The sequence below is a fragment of the Lycorma delicatula genome, chromosome 1 (assembly GCF_047948215.1).
Source record: "Lycorma delicatula isolate Av1 chromosome 1, ASM4794821v1, whole genome shotgun sequence".
Classification (NCBI taxonomy): domain Eukaryota; kingdom Metazoa; phylum Arthropoda; class Insecta; order Hemiptera; family Fulgoridae; genus Lycorma; species Lycorma delicatula.
In genome coordinates, this window is record NC_134455.1 from 176,709,763 (window position 1) to 176,723,157 (window position 13,395).

At 30.9% G+C, this 13,395-nt stretch overlaps 1 protein-coding gene across 1 annotated transcript in view; it reads left to right on the top strand.

Moving 5' to 3' along the window:
• The window catches only part of LOC142318223 (uncharacterized), an 81,883-nt gene that overhangs the window by 26,694 nt on the left and 41,794 nt on the right, over positions 1 to 13,395 (top strand). Inside the window, exons 6-9 of the mRNA XM_075354786.1 lie at positions 736 to 864; positions 7,717 to 7,854; positions 8,135 to 8,257; positions 12,447 to 12,578. Of these exons, the coding sequence (XP_075210901.1) occupies positions 736 to 864; positions 7,717 to 7,854; positions 8,135 to 8,257; positions 12,447 to 12,578 (522 nt within the window). The remainder of the gene's footprint in view (positions 1 to 735; positions 865 to 7,716; positions 7,855 to 8,134; positions 8,258 to 12,446; positions 12,579 to 13,395) is intronic.

A 13,395-nucleotide genomic window follows, 5' to 3' on the forward strand; every position in this document is an offset into this window, starting at 1 on the left:
AGATCATCAAGAGGTTGACGAAGATTCAGAAACGCATGAAACTGTACAGATGATGACTTAGTGGCTTCAGTACTAGCAGAAATAGACGGGGACGTAGGAAATGATAAGAAGATAATGAAGCCAAATCTTTACCCGCCAAATCTTCCAGAAGTTATACTGGCCATGAAAACCGTTTGCCGGTTTTTCAGTTTTACAGAAATTGCTTATGAAGAAACAAAGAGTGTTTGTTTTGATTTAGAAAAGAACCTTCAAAAACTGTATTACAATATGAAATGATCGAAACAAAGCAAAATAACCGACTTTTTACAACTTTTCTCTGTCTTATTTTACTCTACCGTATTTGTATTTATTATTGCATATTTTTGTTTTTTTTTTAATATTGTTTTATGACGGAAATAATTTTTTTTTTTTTATTTTACTGTATTATAATACACGTATAGATGGCATATTAAAGTAGTACCACTAAGCTACCTAAACAACGGTTATTGTGATTATCGGTTATAATGACCTAAAATCGTCGGTTCCTTGAAGGTATTTATAAACGATATTTACTGGTTGTTTGTACTGGTCTGAATCTTCTTATTTCAAACAGAACGTGAAGTTAAATAAAAAGGTTCTGATGATGAAATCCTTTAGAATTATTCTATTTACTCATTTTCATTAATGTTTTAGTTTTGCTTTTTTGTTAATTAGTTTATGATTTTGGCAAAGTAAATGAGAATTTTTATTTTTCAGAAACTCACGTATGTAGAGATCGTGTGCATAATTTTCAATGTAAAAATGGCACTTGTATAAATATTGGATTAATGTGCGACACTAAAACTGACTGCATTGATGGAGAAGATGAAAATCTATCTACTTGTTGTAAGTGTTTCATTCAATTTTTGTTTGATTGCTAATAATAAAAATGTAATAACTGTAATTTATTATACCATTTGATGATATTTTTGCAATAATGAAAAATAATCTGTCGAATTGATAACTATATTAATCTCCAGCAAAACTTAATTTTGGTAACAGATAAAACTCAATGTTATCTTTCTTTACTGTGAAGAAATATGACATATAATGCTTAGGAAGTAATTTATTTTTTTAATAACAAAAATTATTTAAATTTTATTAATTAACTATTAATACATTAAATTCAATTATTAGTGAGATATACGTTTTGGAAAGGATTTGTAGATAATAAACTTTTTTAACCCACCGGGTTGGTCTAGTGGTTAACGCGTCTTCCCAAATCAGCTGATTTGGAAGTCGAGAGTTACAGCGTTCAAGTCCTAGTAAAGCCAGATATTTTTACACGGATTTGAATACTAGATCGTGGATACCGGTGTTCTTTGGTGGTTGGGTTTCAATTAACCACACATCTCAGGAACGGTCGAACTGAGAATGTACAAGACTAACACTTCATTTACACTCATACATATCATCCTCATTCATCCTGTGAAGAATTATCTAAACGGTAGTTACCGGAGGCTAAACAGGAAAAAGAAAGAGAAGATAATAAACTTAAAAACAAAAAGTAAAATTAACTTTAAAAATATATAAAATAAACACTTTATATCTTTAAACAAAATGTTTGTTCTATACGTTATCTATTGATTTGAAAGCTAAAGAAAAGAGTTGATTTTAGTTGAACAGAATTTTCTGGGCCAAGTGACATTTTTATGTTGAAGTTAGCTTTACTGTATGTATTTTATGCAATGATCTGGTTATCTTGCGTTGAAGATTACGCCAGATAACTGTGTTGAAGATTACTGATTACTGAGAAATTAACTATTAACAGGTACTGTTTGTGATGCTGCAGAAAGACTAACTGCTGCATCATATATACAGTGAAGGGTGCATCTAATTAAGTTTACACCGTAGTAAAGATTTATATCCGAACTCCCAAAACAATAAAATTATTAAGGTTTCGGCGAGAGTTTGCCGTCAATTGAAAACATCGAAAATCAAAATACCACAATTTATTTATTTATAGTTCTTCAAAAAGACATTGTCCGAATAAAAAAACTACAATATGTATGAAAGGCGAGATAATAATTGTTATATAATTTTCCTTCTTCAGTTTCTCAAACACAACAATATGCACCGTTAAAAAGTTTAATCCTATATATTGAATATTAAATATTCATAAATATTAAATATTTTATTCCTCTACTAATATTGTAACTAAATGGTATAACATTTTTAAAACAAAACAAATATGAAATCATCGAGAAATAATTGGAGATAACAATTTTTTTTATATACTTGTATGTATACTTAATAACACAACTCATAATAAATATTTCGTCAAATTTGCTCAAATACCGTATTTATTCGAGTACCCCCCGCCGCCGAATAAGCCCTGCATCACGATTTTCCGGACCGAAAATCTAAAAAAAAATCGAGATATACCGGTATTTTAAAGTGCAACAGATATGATAAAAAAAATACGTAAATACGATAATATTCAGAAAGTAAAGCAATTAATTCGTTCATTTAAATTACAATATTAATATTACATTAATAATTAATTACCTTAATAATTACCCTAATTATTACATTAATAATTAATAATTAATTAGTACTAGTTTAATTCAGAATCAGTAGGCCAGTAAAACGAGAAGAAAGTATCATGTTGAAAAGGATCATTTCAATACACTTTTTAATATGGGATTTTATTTTTAATTAATCACTGTCACTGTCAGTGTCTGTAAAAGAGTTACCGGTAGTCTCCACGTCGCTCTGCCAAAGGTGATCGTCTTCACTAACATCAAGTTCATTAGATATTTCGCATTTTTTAAAACTTTTCCTTACTAATTCCGTGGAAATACCTTCCCAAGCATCTTTTATCCAAACACAAATCTGGTGGTTAAAATCTGGTGTTTGATTCTTCCTGTAGGCGTGAGAAAGAAATTTTCATCAGCCATCCATTTACTGTACAGTTATTTTAATGCAGATTTGAACGGTTTATTAATGCAGACATCTAGTGGTTGCAATAGAGATGTCAATCCGCCTGGAATTATTACTTGGTCTGTCATACCCTTTTTTAAAATGTCTTTCACTTCATCAGTCGTATGCCTCCGATAACTATCCATTAATAGGATACTGGTATTTTTTTTTTATTAAGTAAATCTACTGATTGCTTTTGCCATACACTCCTGATCCAATCTAAAATTAAAGTTTCGTCCATCCAACCTGATTCCTGTGCTCTGATAATAACTCCATCTACCTGTACGGTAGGAAGAGTTTTTCTTTTAAAAACAATGCACGGAGGTAATGTTGAACCATCATAAGTAATGCAAAGCATAACACTACACCTTTGATTTTCATTACCACCATTGCGAGACGTAACATTTTTTCACCTTTTTTGTTTGCGGTTTTGTCAAATGGCATTTCAAAATATACAGGGGTTTGATCAGTGTTTCCTATTTGAGAAGGCAAATAGCCTTTATCTTTTCTAAGATTTATTATATATTTGTGAAAATGTAAAATCGTTGAGAAATGGTCGTCTTTCGTCTTATTGACAAATCATTTCGTGCAAAAAATCGTGTTATCCATCCACAGCTTACTTTAAAATCAACTTTATTCAATGATTTAGCGATTTCACGAGCACATGATTGACACATTTTTGTCGTGACAGCATAACCGCATTTCCTTTGTTCTATAACAAAGTCATACAATTTTTTCTATGTCTGTGAATTTTGGTTTTAAGCCACGAAAAGCCCTTTTATTACCAGTTCCTTTCACCAGAAGTTGTTTCTTCTTACTTCAGTCTCGAATGAAGATTCACCTACGTCAAATTTTCTTCCTGCCGCCCGATTTCCAATTTTTTCAGCCTCTTCTATAACGCGGAGTTTTTCATTTACTCTAAAAGATTGTAGACTCTGTTCTTTTGTACTCATTTTAATGCCGTAATTAAAATAAATCACCGTATTAAACTTTACAAGATAAACTAAACAGATAAAATATACAAAACCGTCCACATATACAAACAGTACAATGACTATGGCAAATAGACAAGACGACGATGGGTAACTGATACTGTAACTGTAGTGTCATTAGAACCGGATGCAGCCTATACAAAATGAATCAGTTTATAAAAATACCGTAACTTCGTTCCCATCGATAATATGAACAGGATGTTAATAATTAAGATGTATTCTGTATAAGCGGCATCCGGTATTGATAAACGAAGCCTAATGTAACTATATTTAAGTGATTGAATAGAAAACGTTTACTTTACATAAATTATCCTGGCTAAAAGGCTATGTTTCAAATAAGCCCCGCACCCTTATTTTTTCTCTCCAATTCCAAGAAAAAAAGTGCGGTGGGTACTCGAATAAATACGGTATGTTGATTGAAAATGCAAAAACTCTTGCCGGCCCGATTTCATACTTTAAACTTCATAAATCCTAATAATTCATGATCCATAAGTGAGTGTTCTACTTCTTTACTTGCTTTTGAAAGACGATAATTCCCAATGCAAATCATATGAGTGATCATTCTAGTTCTAAATCCTAATTAGTCATTTATAAAAACTTCTATGGTATAAAATAATTTGATGTAATTCGGGAGTATCATGCAAAATAATGTGCATCTTACTTTATAGAATTATTTTCGAATTTTTCTTGAAAATACACTTAATTTCTTATCTTTGAATTTTTGACAATGTTTAAAGTTAATGAAACAAAATTTTGATCTATTATTTTTAATTCATGACAATATCAAATGATTCAATCATTGAAAATAATTATCTTAAAAAATATAAATGGTTCCGAATTTTCATGGTTTAAAAAATAAATTGTATTCTAGAAAATACTAAATCTGAAATCATGCGATTGGTTGATTGGACGATATATCAAATAACTATTCATCTGTTAATAATAAGATTCTTTTTATTTTTATGAAAAAACAACTTAAAAATTCTCATCAAATAAAGCACTCGATCTTCAAAAATGAAAATCTTTTTTTTTTTTTTACAAAAATAAAAAACTAGTATAATCTCTTTTAAATTTTACTCTCAAGTATACTCTAGCTAGTACTATCAAGTACTGCTGTCTAGCGGCGCGATTCGAAAACGGGTTAAGAAAGAACTCAGAGTTAAAACAAAAATTGTTTAAAATTGAACATTTTCAATTAAAAAAACTCGAAATAACAAAAGATTATCGAAAATAAAACCTATATTCATTAATAACATCTATTTCTGCGATGTAGCTTTATTTCATAAAAATAATTTTTTTTTTATATTTTCAACAATTTCAAAAATTTTGAATTGTCGATTTGTGAGTTGGTCAGAGTAAATAAGTCTTTCGGAAAGTTTCCGCCGTCGGAAAAACTCTCGCCGGCGTCGTTCTACGGAACGACTTGATAATGACACTAATTAAAAATAAAAAAAAAATGCATTACCTGTATTATTAAATATTTATTAAATTAAAAACATTATCCATTTCTAACTGATTTTGCAAAGTAAAATTCAAAAATAGTTGCAAAATACTGAATAAGTTTAGTTATTTTGTTATGGGCAATATTGCATGTCATAAAAAAATGGAAAAAATAATAATTGGAACATTCTATTTATTAAGAATATATATATTTTTAACATAAAATAATGTCTTATTCAACTACATAAAAAAATATATTAAGCAATATACAAAATAATCTACACTGATGTTATATACCAATAATATAACATTTTCTTATTTTTTACTTTTATGTGGAATCAAATCTCCATATACCATTGCAGGGTTCCAGCATCCTTAGCATCAGGACTCCAAGATTCTAATGTTCTGAGAAATGTATTCGACATTTTTCTTTAATTTTACATTTCTAAACATCACTACATCACTAAAATCTTGTTTGACAAGATTTTTCCTGAAATAAACCAATATGTGAATATAGAAAATATACTTTTAGTAACATTCAACATCTTGGAAGACCTTAAGAAGTTCTCATAATGGAGTTTTATAGTTCCTCCTTGTTTGTTACCACTTTCACAAATGATTTTCTGAAACAAATACTGCTAATTTTGGTTGACTTTACTTGTAAAAGTTGGTGTTTGGGTTATAAATCACTTTCCTAATATCAAGCACAGTGAATATACATTCTTAAGTTTTGGCTTCTCTTAATTGTGGAAAAAGTTATTTTAAATATTTGAAGTTTTATATTCTTTATCCATGGGCTTTACAGAATGTTTCATCAATCCTAACTTGATGTGAAGCGGAAGAAGAAGAAGGATAAGAATCTTCAGTTTAACAATAACAAAAAAATTTGATTATCTGGTCAAAACGAGTTCTTTTTGGTCAGTCTTTTTTACGAAAAATAATCACAAATGTTCTCAGGAAAATTTATATTTACATCATTTCATGTATCATCAATGTCACTAAGTTCAGAAATTTTAACACCCATTTCAACAGTAGAGTTAGTATCAGTTAATCTTCTTCATAATTGGTCAAGAATGTATTGCACGTTCAGGTATTCAATTGTATGGTCTTTTAAATACCGTTCTGTGTTTGTAAAATAAAAGTAGTAATCATCAAAATTATTTGTAGCCTTACGCCACACTATAGGGACAGCAAACAGCACACAGCTTCTGCTGCTTTTCATTCACTGAACTAGTTACATTACAGCTTATAAAACAAACATGAACAGCCCAGTTTTACAAGCAATATACAAAATTAGCTATTTTCACTCCTTTTGCTTTAGAACTACCTATAATTTTAATACAAAAAGTCCACAAATATGAAATACTTATCTGGTGACATTTTACAAAATGTCAAAATGTGTGAGGTGAAAATTGACATTTTGAACTAAAATTGCACTTAAAAAAATATATACCCAAACAAAAACAAAGGCTGTCTCTCTACTGGTAGTAAACACAGAAGAAAACATTCCTGTATCCCAATCATTAACCTGTCGAGTTGCCAGCTGTGACTCAGTGAAAATATTAAATTATGGTAAAGTGGCAATTATATAGTAATATAAAAATGTAATGAGCTGGAACCTTTTAATGATTGATATTTAAATAAAAAGCAAGATGAATTGTACAAATTTAGTTTGTTCCATCTTATCAATACATTGCTGACCAGTCTAATAAACTAAACTGTATTTAAAGAAAATATGATTAAATTTTACATGTTTATTTTTTATCTCTCCTTATTAATCACTTATAGTCATACCACTAATGCATATACACTTCAACTGATGGACTAAATTTCAACAACAAATGCACACACATGGCAATCAAATATTTCCATGCTTTAAAATTCTGCAACCTTATTTGGAAGTTTCTTAAAACTGAAAATTGTTTTTACTCCATTAAAGAATTCCTTCTCTTACTGTAGGTCGTTTCTTTAGAAAGCTTTAAGTTAAGGTTTAATTTCTGAAATACTTATGTTCAATATCCACTTACCAGGGACTGGTACTTAAAAAAAATAATGAATACTTTTTCACAAAATATTGTTTACTGACAGAGTTAAATTATTTCACTGTAAGTTATTATTACCAAAAATTTACTTTTTATCGGTTAAACCTTTTTTACCTCATACAAGTTGTCCTTTGATTTAACTTTGGTGCTTGTTTTATAGGTTACCAATCTGATTTAAGAAAATTAACTTTAGAAAAAGAACATTTGCACTTCATATAAATAATTTAATTTTAGTTTTAGTATTAACCTAATTAGTTCTTAAAATAATTATAATTTCTGAAACATTTGTTTTTGTTTTACAGCAATTCATAAATGCGACAGTGGAAGAGACAATATAAAGTTATTTCACTGTAAAAGTGGCCAGTGCATCAACGAAGAATATGTCTGTGATGGTAAGAAGGACTGTGGTGATGGTTATGATGAAGATAATGAAATGTGTTGTAAGTAGTTTTATCTGATAACATCTTCATTAAAGATTATTTTTTTATTATCAAATTTCTACTGTTACTATCTTACTTAAGAATTTTTTTTTTTGCTTGAAATTGTCACATAAGCTTGTACCTGTTAATAATCAAAATCAAAATAACCCATAAATCCAAAAATAAAAAAAAAAGAATAAAGTAACAGATATTCTTCAGAAAATTTATTTTTGTTTAATCCCTTCAAAAAAATTTTTGTATTTAACAATGAAATATTTTTAATTTAATTTTACTGTTTTAGTAAATAGAACATGTAATGAATGGGAATTTAGATGCCAATCTGGTCAATGTATTTGGAAATCTTCAAGTTGTAACACTAAGAGAGACTGCACAGATGGTAGTGATGAAGATGATATATTGTGCCGTAAGAATATTTATTTTTTATTAAATTAATGAATATAAAAATAATATATAATTCTTTTTATTATTTTAATTTAGGACCAGACCTATGCAATTTAGGACAGACATGTGTTTTACAACACATTTCAACTGAACTTGTCAGATGAAGATTTCACCAAAGATAAAGAAACAAGAAAGGTAACAGAGAAAAGTAAAATTTCTAGTGTGCATTTTCTTGAAGTCACGCATAAAGAGAAAAGTAAATCTTGTACTAAAATTTTTCTGTTTCTTATAAATAAGTGCATTGCAGCAGCTTGTGGCTCACCGAAATCAATTAAACAACTTAGGAGTGGCACCCTTCTAATTAAGGTGAGTAATGAATGATAAACAGAGCTGGAAGCTATGTACCTAGATGCATATAAAAGAACAAAGTGATAGTAGAGCCCCACAGTACACTGAATTCCAGCAAGGGAGTGATTTTCTGCCATGACTTGGTTGATATTGAACTGTCACAAGAGCTATTGCCACAGTCAGTGTACTGCAGAGGATCATAAGGAAGGAGAATAGTGTTGATATGCCAACATCTTCACTTATCCTAACCTTTCCGACTCCAACTGTTCCTGAGTGAATAAGAATTGGCTACCTATCTAACCGTGTGCTACCGTATATACCAAAACCAAGACGCCACTTCCAGTGACAGGGTTTTGATCATTACAAAGATGGTTACACCAAGAAACAAGTTTGTGTGCGTTGTGGATGTGCGGGGCATGATGATATCACATGAACTGAAATAAAAAAAATTTTTAATTGTAAAAAGTAAAAATCTACATTATGCCAGGTCTTGAGACTGCCCCCTTTATAAGGAAGAAAAAGCTATATTAAAGATTTATACCGAGCAGAAAGTGACCTAACCTAATCCTATTAAAGGAAGAAAATCTCTTAATACTGTGTCTGCAAGAAACTCACCTCCATCCACATGATGACGTATCCTTTCGCGGTTACGTCTGCGAAAACTCTGTCCATCAAACTAAAGGCAAAGGACGTAAAGGTATGGCTGTTTTCCTGAAGGAAATATTGTACTAGCTGCTCGTGTTTCGCTCGCGACAAACATCCCTGCAGTCTCAGTGAAGATAGTGGGGCCATTTCAAATGAATATCTGCAATTCATACCTTCCGCCAAATTCCGGTATCAGTGAGGATGGGCTTCCAGTCTGTTTTCACAGGTACCTTTACCCTGCCTAATAACTGGCAGTTTCAACGCCCATCAGAATTAATGGAGCTCATCTTCATGTTTTTCCGAGACATTATAGTTGAACTACTACGGCAGAACTTAGGTCTCTGTTTTTTGAATGGTGGGTCGTACACGTTTATGTCAGCTTCATCGGGTACATTTTCGTGTATCGATCTGCCCTATGTTCAGCATCCCTACTCCCATATCTTACCTGGCGCGTTTCCAAAACCTTATTTGGAAGCGATCACAGACAGGTTATCTCAGTCGGTAGTAGTGATTTGCATCTGAGTCAACCACGCTGATGGGTGGTTCGGAAAGCTGTTTGGATCGGATACAAGGATTACTTTGTACAATACAGGAGTGGTAGCTCGATCCACCAGCTTGCCAAGTTTACACACCTGATAATTGATAACGCAATTAAATTTATTCCTCTAACATCTAGAAAGTCAAGGGGGCCTACTGTTCCTTGATGGGACAAAGACTGCCGGAGTGCTCTAAGGGATCTTCGTAGGGGTTTACATAATTTCAATCTAAGGCCTACCACAGAATTACTCTGCGCCTTCAGCAATGCGAGGTCATTTGCCGTCGAGTATTTCGGTGAACTAAATAGATATCACAGCTGAATCATGTTGGTACCATTTCTCGGACAACTTCATCATTGGTTCTGTAGCGAAAACTTCGGGCCATGTCTGGATCAGGACAATCTCCGCTGCCGACTGTGCTGAAAAGCAACGGAAACCTCGTTACGCGCCAATGGATGTGGTGAACCCTTCTGGAAACTCGTTTAAGTCAGTTTCACTTAAATCATCATACAGACGTAAGTTTACGAGATATAAGTTGCAGGTCGAAAATATCCCGTTTGTCATCGTAGACTCACGAAATGAATGTTATCAGGAGCAGTCAAGATCAATTGCTTCACTAGGCATCAGAGCTTAGTGCCTTATCTTAGTTCTAAATATTCAATTAACCTCCAGTTTTGCTGTTACGCAATGTTACCCAACTTAGCGGCCTTCTCTCGTAAATTATTGCTTTAGTCTTCGTAGATATCGTAAAAAATACATGAATCTTATAAGAAGAATTTTATGCAAGGCACTCTTTCCATGAGTGTGGGTATCGCCTGCAAGGCACTCATGTAATAAATGCCTTGCAGGCGATTAGTGACGTGTGCTCCAGACACCCTGTTGTCCGTGATATACAATCTATTATTTTTTAAATAACTCAGCAAAACAGAAATATGAGCTTTTGCTGGATCTCAACCCATATTGAAATTTCAGGCAATGAACGTGATGATAGTGGGGTCGGTAAAAGAGCCTTATTTGCAGCCTCCTTTCACTAATCCCGTTGTCTTCTGATGACCTTGTCTGTTTTCTTAAGAGTGATCCATGATGAGTGGAAAAGTGAATGGAATGCTACTATCAACAATAAATTTCGTCCATTTAAGAACACTGTGGTACTGTGGAGCTTCTCATGCAGAAATAACAAGAGGAGGTTGTTATTTGCCGTTTGAAAATAGGACACTCTAAAATTACTCATGGATACCTCATGAATCAGATCGATGCACCTGACTGTGCTCACTACGACTACCAAATAACGATACACCACATCCTTGTGGACTGTTACTGTTATGCGGCATTACGTCTAAAGTTTAAACTAGGGGCTAACATCCGAAATACCTTAGGCAACAATGAATCGATCTGATGTCTTACGATTTCTTAAGGACGTGCATCTGGATTCAAATATTTTATTTTAACTGTAATGTGTTTCTCCATTTATGCCTTTTGACGTATGGCAATTTTGTTGTTTTTGTTAGCTTTTTAATATTGCCTTTATTTCGGTTTTATTTTGGATTTAGCATTCTGCATAGGTGTTTTACATCTGTTTAATTTTTAAGGTAAATTTTAATTGTTCATTTTTAATTATTTATTGTATTAGTTTTATATCCGGGCGCTGTTAACGGTATGTCGTTGCGCGCCCAAGAAAAAATCTACCATAACGTCCACTACATATGACCTCTCACCCAAATTCCACCACAATTTTGAATATTAACTCTCATTCTGCAACTTCCGTGGGCTGCATGTAATAATTTAAATACTTTAAAACAATGATTACACCAGTGTAAGCCAAAAGTACACAATAGTTCTGCCGATTGGCAAGATACAATACATCAAAAACCTTCCAGTTTGATTAAAATCATTCATAGTAATTAGAACGCTTACAAGAGACTTTCATTTCATTATTTCAATCAGTATTTCTGCATTGAAGGATAAAACAACTATGGCAGTCATTTGATTTCTGTACAATCCATAAAAAATATAATAAAATTGGAATCTTTAATAAGAGGCTCTTTTAATAACCAATTCAAAGAGAACCTTATTTTTCATATCTCTTTGATATTGAGGTCACCTTAAAATGATAAAAATGATTTCTTTTATTAGCTAAGTAGGGAATTTGACATCAAAGAACAAATCATATGTTAATATCACATTTATAATAATTAATTGTAGAATAATAATATAATTTCTAGTATAAAATGAAGTAATTAAATACCTTTAGAAGTCATATTTTCATTTACCACAAGTAAATGAAAAATGATGTACAAAAAATTATGCTTTTAGCTGATTTTTAATGCAAGCTGAATTACCTGGCAAATATATTTATTTTTTCAAATTACATAAAACATGTAAAAAGGTTTCGCATCACTAAATTTTATTAAAAATAATAACTTGATGATAAAGTTAATTTAAACTGTAAAAATCAGCTTGCTCGGTGTTAGTAACCTACTACCAATATATAAGGTGGGCTTAAAGTTATAGTAATATTTGTATATTAATTTTTGCTTAATTTTTTATACACGTGTAGCCTACTTAAAGTTCATGGATTTGAATTTAGTTCAAAGAACTTTATTAATTAAAAAATTAAGCAATAGAATAAAATGTTGAGTTACTATTCATCTTGTTAATAAAATTTTTACTTCTTTTTTACAGAAAATAAATCATCAAAAGATACATTCTGGGCACATTTTCAATGTAAAAATGGTTTTATTATCAATTCTCATAAAGTTTGTAACTTTATTAATGATTGCCTCGATAATAGTGATGAGGATATAGCTTTATGCCGTAAGTTTAGAGATTTTTCTACTTTGTAAGAGGTAAATATTGTTATTACTTTTCATATTAGGCATTGCCAATAAAAGCAGTTGTATTATTAAAATAAATTTTGACAGAGTCATCACTACTAGAAATGGATGAGCTACAGCTACAGCTGTGTTGATTAGCTATTAGGGATTTCCTGAAACACAATAAAGCTATAAAATTTGCCAATAAATAAGTAATATCCTTTTGGAAAAATAATAAACATCTCACCTCCATATACGAAACACAAAGTTGCATCATAAGTTTTTTGTTTATAAAATCATGACTTATTGTTTTTTATTTAATAAAATGTATTTTATAGTATTATTTTTACTTAAAAAGATACAGCTGTTGAAAAATTCAGTTAATGAATTTACTCTAAATGAACTAAGTAGTTTGTATGATTGGAAAAGGAAACTTCCAAATTGGTTTTTAAAAAGACATACCATTTTAGATAGTAATATTACATGATTAATAAAAACAATATAAAGAGGCCAGCAATATTTCTTTATTAGTTTCTTAATGATTAGTACTGACTGTAAAATTAGGAAAGTAATAATTTGCATCAGATTCAATGAATACAGAATGAACAGTCAATTTTCAGATTAAATTCCCAGAGCTTGTGTGTGAACCAGATTGTAGATGGAAATTTGTTGTACATATTTGTTATATTCATTTATTTAGAGTTCAGTAAAACATCATTAGCATTTTAATTTAATGTCATGGAATGTAAAAAAAATGAGAATTACACAATACACTGAAATGAAATTTGCAAAATTATTAAATCAAAATAAATCATTAC